The sequence below is a fragment of the Pundamilia nyererei genome, unplaced genomic scaffold (assembly GCF_000239375.1).
Source record: "Pundamilia nyererei isolate P.nyererei 1_Seehausen unplaced genomic scaffold, PunNye1.0 scaffold00187, whole genome shotgun sequence".
NCBI lineage: Eukaryota > Metazoa > Chordata > Actinopteri > Cichliformes > Cichlidae > Pundamilia > Pundamilia nyererei.
Window position 1 is genome coordinate 325,162 of NW_005187588.1, and position 10,251 is coordinate 335,412.

General features: G+C 39.3%; 1 protein-coding gene across 9 annotated transcripts in view; it reads right to left on the reverse strand.

Annotated features, from left to right (window-relative positions):
- Positions 1 to 10,251, reverse strand: part of adgrl3.1 (adhesion G protein-coupled receptor L3.1) — a 119,996-nt gene that overhangs the window by 83,741 nt on the left and 26,004 nt on the right. For all 9 annotated transcript variants that reach the window (XM_013914341.1, XM_013914337.1, XM_005747019.1 and 6 more), the window contains exon 3: positions 5,508 to 5,675. In XM_013914341.1, the coding sequence (XP_013769795.1) occupies positions 5,508 to 5,562 (55 nt within the window). In that variant the 5' untranslated portion in view covers positions 5,563 to 5,675. The remainder of the gene's footprint in view (positions 1 to 5,507; positions 5,676 to 10,251) is intronic.

The window sequence follows — 10,251 nt, forward strand, 5'->3', positions numbered from 1 at the left end:
TATATATATATATATATATATATAGCACTGCCCATCTAGACCATCTGAGAATTTTTGCTATACAGGGTGCAATATACATATTATGCATTTCCCACTTGAATAAACTAATAACATTTATTAAATCTACACAAAACTAATGTGGAAGGTTGCCAGACCCAGCGCTCTTTTTGGAAGAACATATCCTGTCAAATCATTTCTTAAAAGCAGAGAAACAAGCACATGTATACACACATGAATGTACGGACACAAAAGCAATTAAAAAGACACAGACATACAACATCTGTGTAAAGTGAGGCAACGCTCCCTGTCATGGTAACCATAGTAACCCCGTCCACCCTCCCTTGGCTCTCTCATTGGTTAGAGAAGCGTCATGGTTACACAAATGCAGCAAAGAATCTGAATGAGCTCAATGACACTGTGCCCGGGCTCAACTTAATACTGCCCTTCACCACATCACAGACACACAAGCATGGAAGCACACGCACACACACACACACACAAGCGCACGCACACACACACACATACACGCACACACTCATGCATACAAATGCTCGGAGTGATGGAATGTAGAGGTGGAAATTCACAGCCAGCCAATATCAGTGTGGTGTTGGTACCTGAGGGAAAAACATTGATAATGGCAGGAGGTAGCTTAGAGATAAGACTGATATATAAGTGGCATTTACTGAAAATGTCTTCTCTAATGAACAGACACATGCACACACACGTATGTATACCACTGCAGGCTATGATTAGACCTTAAGCACACATTCAGACAGGATGTGTGTCTCCAAAGTAGCTGAGGATTTAACAGGGCATCATGCAGTTTTGTCTGTGTAAGCAGGGGGTCTTAGTGCACTGGGTCATTACTGTGTGAAAGTAAGTGTCAGTTTATTAGTTTTTCAATGGCTGCATCATGACTCTGTGAGCATGAATATAAATTCTGAAGTGAGGGTTAATTGGAGCATGCGGGGATCAATAAACAGCATCGTAAGGCAGCTGTCTAGACTAGCATTGGATCAGATGTCTTACAGTGTTGCCTTACAGGGTCCCCTTTGGGTATGAAGCAAGCATTATGACACAAACTCACACACACACTATTCAAATGAGGGGTCTATCTGTATTCCCATTAAAAGCCACTCTGCCTTTGTAAGCAGGAGTAAATGAACTGACTCGTACATGCCATCCTGTCTCGTCTGTCACATTTTAATTTATCTTATTATATCAGCTGCCTCACCTATAAAGCTGCTGTGCTTAACCCGTCTCCAAAGGACCCTCTACACATATTTCTGTCACCTGATACACATGCATTCACTCGCACACACACACTATGCGCACATATTTAGCTGTCTGTCTTTGACTACATGTAATAATGTGTGAGCTGGCAAGTCCATGTTAATGTGTCTGTCATTAGTTGTGTAAGTGGTGACAGAAACTTGGCAGCAACAGACAGTATGGACAGTCTTATTCAGACACTCTTATTGCCTCGGGGGGCTGAAACAAAAGGATATTGATTTTTACATTTGGGCCAAGAACAAGAGAGTGGCGAAAGAGGTGGATAGATGGAAAGAAGGAATGGGTGAAAGGAAAGAGGAGAGAGATTTAAAAGGTGATCTCTCACTTGAACTGCCAAAGCTTTTGGCCAATGCTGATGTCTTAAATGTGAGGTGCTTTGAGTTACAGGGAAAACAACTTATTTTAAGTGCATAAGATATTCTAAAGGTTAAGGCTAGCAGTACCCTCATTGTTTTATCAATATATATATATAGATATATTCATATATCTATCTATATATATCTATATCTTAGCTTGATCATTGTCAACCACCAGGGGGTGTATCCCATTTTGACCTCAGTAACCTCCAGCCATATTTGGCACAGATGTTCCTGTATACTATGTCAGCCGCTTGGTTATGGGGTCCCATGTATGTCCTGCCTGCTAGCATCTCACACCCTGTTATGTGCTGGATTATCTCGGGGCATCTTTGCACAGCCTGCACCTGGGATCTTGCCTGGTGTGCTAGACCCCAGCCTCCATCAATCTTGCGCTTGGAGCTTGTGTCTGTGCTGCCACAATTAGTGCCTCCATGCTGTCTTTCAGTCCAGCTTTGTCTAGCCATTTAGGATTTTTTAATATCACACCCTTCTTCTACCTGCCAGTGAGACCATGGCATGCAGTAGCGTGTCCATCCATGATGCTTCCTCTTCTTATGCCTCTTCTTTCTTGGGTTTCTGCTGCCTGAGGTATTTACTAAGCACATGATCAGTTGTGGCCATCTGTCTGTGTGCTAATGGATCTTTGTTCTTTCTTTCCTGGATAGTGTTTCTGACACTCACTAGTCCTCAGCCTCCTTCTTTCCGCTTAGTGTACTCTTCTGGGGTTCCATGGCGATCAGGCCTTTTCAGCCTCCGGTTAGCCATTCCGGGTACACCTCATCCATTAGCAACTGGTTAATTTGTGCTTCCAGGCGCTCACAAAATAAAGTAAATCCTTGAGCCAGTAGGTGTGGATCATGCCAGAGTCTGGTGCTGTTTATTTTTCTTGGATGGTGACTAGTGAACCCAGAAGACCGACAGATACAGATTGGTTACCTAAATGGAGATGACATAAATGATGACACTGCCGCGGACTGCCAATAATTCATACTCAGCTAATCCCAACCAGCCACACCTTTACCTGTGAAGCACAAGAGTATAACTTGGATGGTTCAGTGGAGAACACTTGGTTTATTCTCCCAGCTTCTGGTATAACTGTTCAAGCTAATTGCTTTAAAAGGTATACCAGAAGCCATCACACTTCATCACTCCTTCCTGCAGATAGTTGGCTAACGTCCCTTTGTTCTGCCTTGATCTTGGCCACAAGTCTTTTTCTCCATGGAAGATACCGCTCCTTGTGGCTGTTGTTAATCTTATAGAGTTATAGGTTCCCAGCTTAGCCATGGTCTTCTGTTTCAGGTCAGCTGCCCTTGCATTTAATCTACCAGTTGTTTTCAGGACTTGGTGCCCAGTCTTGGAGAGTGGGGATGATGACATTCCCCCTCAGACCTGACGTCTTTGTGTTGTAGGTCACTCAATGTGTTGTACCTCAGTCTCCAGTTGCAACAGCAGTTGCTTTTTGCAGATGTTGATGATGTTGCAGCTAATGATTCGAAGCATACTGCATCATCTGTCAAATATGGTGGAGGGTTAGGCATGAGCATGTATGACTGCCAGTGGAATTGGGTCACTACTGTTTACTGATAGTGTGATAGCTTATAGAAGTAGCAGGGTGAATTCTGAAGTGTACAGGCCTAGACCCTCTGCTCAGAATAAGCCAAATTCTGCAAAACTGATTAGACAGAGCTTCACAGTGCAAATGCTTCACACACAAGTTCCTTAAAGGAAATAAACTGGATGTTCTTCAGTCAGTCACCTCCACCCAATAGAGCGTATAAAAAACCCGTAAAACCCTGCCAAAAAAAAAAAATCCAAAAAACAAACAAACAAAAAAAACCAACCAAAATTATTCCCAGATTCACGTTTAAATGTCTTTTTGTTTGAACAATCCTAAAATAATATGGGTCTGTGGAGAAGACTGAGTGGTTGCTGTTGTGTGCCCTCAAGCTGGTGTCCTTGCTGTACAGGTTTCCTCACAAAGCAAAAGGAACATACTTTGCATACATCAACTCATTCTTTAGACATCGATGCAAATATATTTAACTGAAACTCATCCCTTCCTGCAAAACCAAGCCCTTGGTGTTTATATGCCTGACTATAAGCACTCCCTGTGTGCCTTTTAATTGCATCCATTAGTGTTTAGGTGGGATTTCTGGCAACGTTGGTGCAAGTACATGCTTGATGGTGTGTTTGTGTGTGTGATCCAGGAATCACTTGCTGTAGAGACCTACATCTATTTAAAATGTGGATACATATGAGTGTTTGTGCGTGAGTGCATGTTACAAAGTTACACAATGTGAGTGACAGGAGCTATTAATAGGACCGAGTTCAAATGGGCCAGAGCTCCCTCTCAGAGTCTTTTAAGCCTATAGTCATGTAGGAAAGGAGGAAATATAAAGTTGACCTACTGGACTTCATCTGCACTGAACATTTTGTACGTGTGAAAAATTTCTGTGTGTGCAATAAAATGGTGCCCTGAGTTTTGATTCTTATTTTTGGTTTTATTGTTATTCTTTCTTATGCTCATATTTTCATGGTGTCCTCATTGTCTCCCCATCTTGCCCATCTCTGTCTGGTCTATGTGTTTACACATTTGTCCTACTGGTTTCCACTTACTGTCTTATTTTGGTAATTGCTTTTTCTTGTGTGTCTCCTGTGCCTTTGCCTCTTCACTCCTTTATGATTGTCTGCGCTATCCTGATTAGTTTCACTCTTGTTTTATATATCTTCACTTGTCTATTTTGTCTATTTTTCATGCATTCATTATTTCAAGTCTGGACAATCTTAATTCATTATTATCAGGTGTCAGGGAATAGACAGAGAGACCACGTTTCCTCTGTATTAGCATCTCTTCATTTGCTCCCTGTTAAATCCAGAACTGAATTTAAAATCTTTCTCCTCACACACAAACTCTCAAATAATCAGACCCCATCATATGTTAAAGACTCATAGTATCATATTATCCTAACAGAGTGCTTCACTCTCAGACGGTGCTTACTTCTGGTTCCTAGACTTTTTAAAAGTAGAATGGGAGGCAGAGCCTTCAGCTATCAGGTCCCTCTCCTGTCAAACTAACTCCCAGTTTGGATTGGGGAGACCTACGCTCTTTCTACTCTACTCATCACTTCCATTTTTGATAAGCTTATAGCACGGTTCTGCTGGAGGTTTCTTCCAGTTAAGAGGGAGTTTCTCATTCCCACCATTGCAAACTAATTGCTCATATGGGGTCCTTTGATTGTTAAGGTTCTCTCATGAATACTGCAAGGTCTTTACCTTATAATATAAAGTGCCTTGAGCCATCTCTTGCTGTCATGTGGTGCTTTATAAGTAAACTTGAATTGAACAGTTGCCACCTTGCTTTGTAATCAGCCCATGCTGTATGTAGTCTTGTGCATCCCTTTGTTGGTTTGTCTGTTTATCCGCTGTGTGTCGGCCTCCTTTATCCCATCTGTGTTGTTTCAAGACTCATTTGTATCCTTGCTTTTTTGTGCCTGCTGAGTAACAGCTCTTTGCAACAAATGCTATTTGTTTTTTGAAAGAAGTCCAGCAATAAGCCTTTATTTTAGCAGACAATTGTGACTGTTATAAAATTAACTAACATTACCTATTGCTCTTATCAATACAGTTATTAAAAACACAGACTATAGCTTAAAATAATCAACAGCTGTTTTATGACCAAAACGTTTTTCTTGCTTTTGCCAAATGGACTTTAGTCACATAGATATTTGACTGAAAATCTTTAATGTAGCAATAGTAATAATTGAGCAATACAACACATTTCAATTAACAAATTAAATGTAGTTTTTTTTTCTCCTTTTTTGGTTAGGGCAGTGCAATGAGTAGTGTGTCCCTTACCAATGGCTATGGGGGAAAAGAAGGTTGAGATCAAGAGCAGGCATCTGGTCCACATGACGTCTGAGGATGACCTGGAAGTAGATATGGAGGTACTTCCTGCTGAGCCCAGACGGTCTTGTGGCGAGCTGTTTATATGTCACAGCTCAGTCTTCCTGTCACCATACAGACCTGGGAATTGACACACAGAGAGAATCTGCTCACTTGGTTTGCCATACGTATACACATTAGGATGCTTTATGTAGGCCGCAATACACAGATTTACTAACTATTCCAAACTATGATCTTTTTCTTATTTTTTTTTCTTTCTAACAACAAATAAACAAGTAAACAACAACTGACAAAGTTTATCCAGCAAAGAAGCAGATTTTCCTCAAAACATTTAACTGATTTATAGTGGATAGACATTTTAACAAACTTCAAAATAACAAAAATCATTTCCTTAAACAATAATGAGAGAAAGAAAGAGAGGACTAAATGACAAACACTTGTACCTCAATCATATTTTCAGAAAATTAAAAAAAAAAGTCAAAGAAGACCAATTTTAAGTGGATTTGCCTGCTAGGTAAGTAAATGATATTCTGCAGACACACAGAGAGGACCTACAAGCACATAAAACTACAAGATTATGGATTATGAATGTATAAAAACACTTTGATAACATTTATTGTATAGTTTTTTATTATTAATCTCTGTCTCTCTTCCACGGCATGTCTTTGTCCTGTCATCCTCCCCTCACCCCCAACTGGTCACAGAGATGAGCCTTGTTCTGCAAACCAATTTCTTCCTTATAAAATTGAGTTTTTCCTTCCCACTGTCATATGATTGTTGGGATTTTCTCTTTATTATTTTATTACAATGGAAAGCGGCTTGCGGCAACTGTTGTTGTGATTTCGTGCTGTATAATTAGACTGAATTGAATTAAATTAAATTAAATAGCTTAGGGAGTTAAAAACTTCTGTCCAATTTGTGATTATTTTTAAGATCTACAAATTAATATATTCTTCATTAGGTCATAATAAATATCTCATCTGCTTTAAAAGATTCTAAAGGAATTAAAATCACATTTTTAAGCTAAAAAAAAAAGCCATGATAGTGTGTTAAACACAACAAGAACAGAATAATTTGTGCAAATCCATATTTCACATGGCAACAAACCATATCCCGATTAATCCATACACAACACAAATCTGCCTGGAAAATGCAAGACTAATGTTATATGCAGACCTTGTCTAAAAGAAATAGTAAAATAATACAATGGTGCTTAATGTTTGCATAATGATGCTTTTATTAGGATTCACTTCACTTGGTATTACACATCAGCATCAAAGTGTGAAATGTATTGATGTCCCAACCTAATTGTTCATTTCATGGTCCATCAGCAACAAACAATTAATACAGGGATGGTCTCTGAGATAAGTTATAGCAGTGACAGACTGGTAAGCATCGTTTCTCCGTCTTTTTTCTGAGCAGATTAAAAAGACCAGCACTGTTCAATCACTTGCTCACCGCCCACTCACTCTTATCTCAACTCAGTGGCTCTCTTTGTTTTTTTGCGCTGCAAAATTCACGTTTTAAATAGGAAAAGCTGCAACATTTACATTTAATTTGCAGAATTATGTGTGTATGTCAAGTTTAAAGTGTGCATGACATAAAGGATAATAAAATCTTCACACAATCATCCTTTTCAAACAAACATCAATTTCATCAGGGGAGTAGTTCTAAGGTAGCAAAAGCCATCTTTGTGCCTAAATGTTCACCGTTCTCAAGGGAACTCATACTCAGCTCCGGAAAAACAAGCACATCAAGTTTGTAAGTGGGAGCGAGAGGGGCTGGAGAAATATGCAACAGCCGGGGACAGATGGAGCAAAGCAGACAGCCACAGCCATGGGAGATACATCATGTGTAACAGAGACTATTGATCAGTGTGACCATATCATTTTTGTCCAGCAGAGACTGAGACAATAGCCAGCTATTTCCATCATGTCATGCTGTGAAGGCAATATCTGCTTTGGCACAATCCTCTGCCTTTGATATTTCTTATAACTGATGTTATCAAAAGCCTTTTAATTTATAGAAAATGCCAGAATCACACAGGCCCTTTTTTATACCAGAATCACACAACATATGTATAACGTATCTTCAGAGCATCTGAAATGACAAAAAGCCTCATCGCAGACCTGCAAATGGGACAGACAGCCACCCAGAGGCACATGCACACTGCAGAAACACACAGACGATGAGGCCTGTGTAGTCATCTGGCATTTTATAGGTTCTGTTCTTTTTTGTATGTCAAAATAAATCCTTTAAATTGAAAATTCACTAAAACTAATGATAAAAACACAAGCCAAACCTAATTTAGTGAAGTCTGAAAAGTTGTAGAAAATTCAATTTGCATTCCAGCATAAAGTAGTCAAGCATTTTATCCAATCAGATTACTTTTATGGAGCATAATTCTTTAGCTCTGGATAATGGCAGAGACTTTAAGTTTCCCTTTGATAAGTCTGTAAAAACTTAACAGACGCACTTAACTACAAACTGTTTTTTTCTTTTGCATTCAGAAGAAACTAATTGTTAACTGTAAGAAACTGTTGTTGTTGTTTTTTTGTGATTTCTAGTTTACTACAAAAAAATCATTTTAAAAGTATATAAAATGTATTGGTCAGCTGACAATAGGTGGCAAAACAACTAATTTAAGTAAGAAAAGTCAAAGTTTGAATAATTTTGATTTCTCAAAACTGTCTGTTATAATCGACTTAATCCTTCTACTTACAAAAATCCTTCAATTTTTATTTTTAATCTACAAACCTATTCAGCTTTCTAAATACCAAGCGGTGCAACTGATTTCATTGGAGTGTGATTGCATATCTGTTAACAGTTCTTGACAAATCCCTAATGGCACTAAAGTGATAGACTCACAATAGACTCCTCTGTGTTTTTCTTTCCTCCACTTAAACGACCTAACAAACTGCCCCATTTTGATTGATTGGCCCCTAACTCAGTTGAACATGAGCAATCTGACCAGCTGTCCCCAGCTAGACAGAGAAGGCATACACTGACATATGGCCGGACGCCACCAGCCACAGCATTCCGCTGTTTCATAATTCAAAAGCTATTCCATCACCCCGTATGCTCCACCAGCATCTCACCCATCAGTTAATTAACCCTCTCATTTCCTCCAAGCACACGGTGGCTACACAGACAATGGCTGCGTGTCAGTCAAGTTATGTTCATAATTCAACAGGGCTGCATGCTCCCATATGTTCAGATAATGACAAAAAAACTGTTCCCTCTACAAAGTCTGACAAGAGCATAGACAATAATGATTGCCCAAAGCATTGCCCTGTTTTCCTAACCTGCTTCCTTTAATTATCCTAATGTGTTGATTGGTTAATATATAATGAGTAAACAGACAGTAATGGTGCTAATTATCAGGACATATGTGAAGCGTTTACACTCTGTATTCATCAGAGCACATAAGGTTTTGCAAACATCACAGGCCCCACCTGAACCTGCTCACTGCTAAAATTATGAAAATAATCAAATCTTTTTTTTCTTTTTAATGAGCTCAATATTTCCAATCCTGAACTAGTTCTATCTCACTGGAGATGCTCTCTAGAAGATAAACAGCATCTGCATAAAACTGAGCAAAACATCAACAAAGAAACAAGATCAGACTGGATCCAAGTCTTTGGATGTACCTGCCGTTTCTATCCATCTCTGCTTAGTCATATCCGCTCAGCAGACACCTGCTAATTATGCTACAAATATAAACACACACTACATTTTTCAACCTTGGCTATTTTGCCACTGCAGTTTTCCCAACATCTTGAAGAAAAAAATAAATATATAATGTTATAACTGCACCGTTAATGCAGTTAACAGTCTCAACAACACTGTATTATTTACTGTATCAATAAGACAATCTTCTCCACATTAGTCTTACATGTATGTGTGACGTGGCCTCGATGTCCCATGTTTTTCTGCCCTGAATCTTCATTTCCCACAGGGTCGGCATTAACATAGCTGTCGCCAAAGCCGCCACACTCACACAGTCTATAATGCATGCATCCATGAACTAATTGATGTTGGGCTGATTCTGTGCACAAGGCAGCCTGACCCTACTGAGTGTGTCTGTGTATGTGCGTGTGTGTGTGTGTTAAGTTCCCTAACGAGAGTCCTGCCTGTCACAGCACTCCTCATTCGGGGATTCTCTCTGTCACTAATGAATGCTGACCGGACTGGGCTACCTTGTCAACACGCGTCACACGCACATGCACGTGCCTTCATACACACATTTTCACACACACACATGCTTATCACTAGGAGACCAGATGCCCTACTCCCTCAGCCTCCAGGCAGAGTCTCAAATGTGTCCATGTTGCACTTATCCTGTGAGCATGCCTTAAAGAATACCATGTTGAAGTATGAGTATATGTGCATCATATTAGGCTAGCAGATAACAGATGGATTGCAGTAGTTATAAAAAAACAAACCATAGAGAGCAAATGAATACCCGTTTAGATACTGTACTAAAATCAGTATTTTGTAATCTATCTTTACCTGTAGTTTTGCAAAAATAAAGAAAGAAAGAATAGGAGAGAAATGTAAATGCATGCATAACCTGCTGAGTTTTTCTTCTTGTACTTATCTATCTATCTATCTATCTATCTATCTATCTATCTATCTATCTATCTATCTATCTATCTATCTATCTATCTATCTATCTATCTATCTATCTATCTAT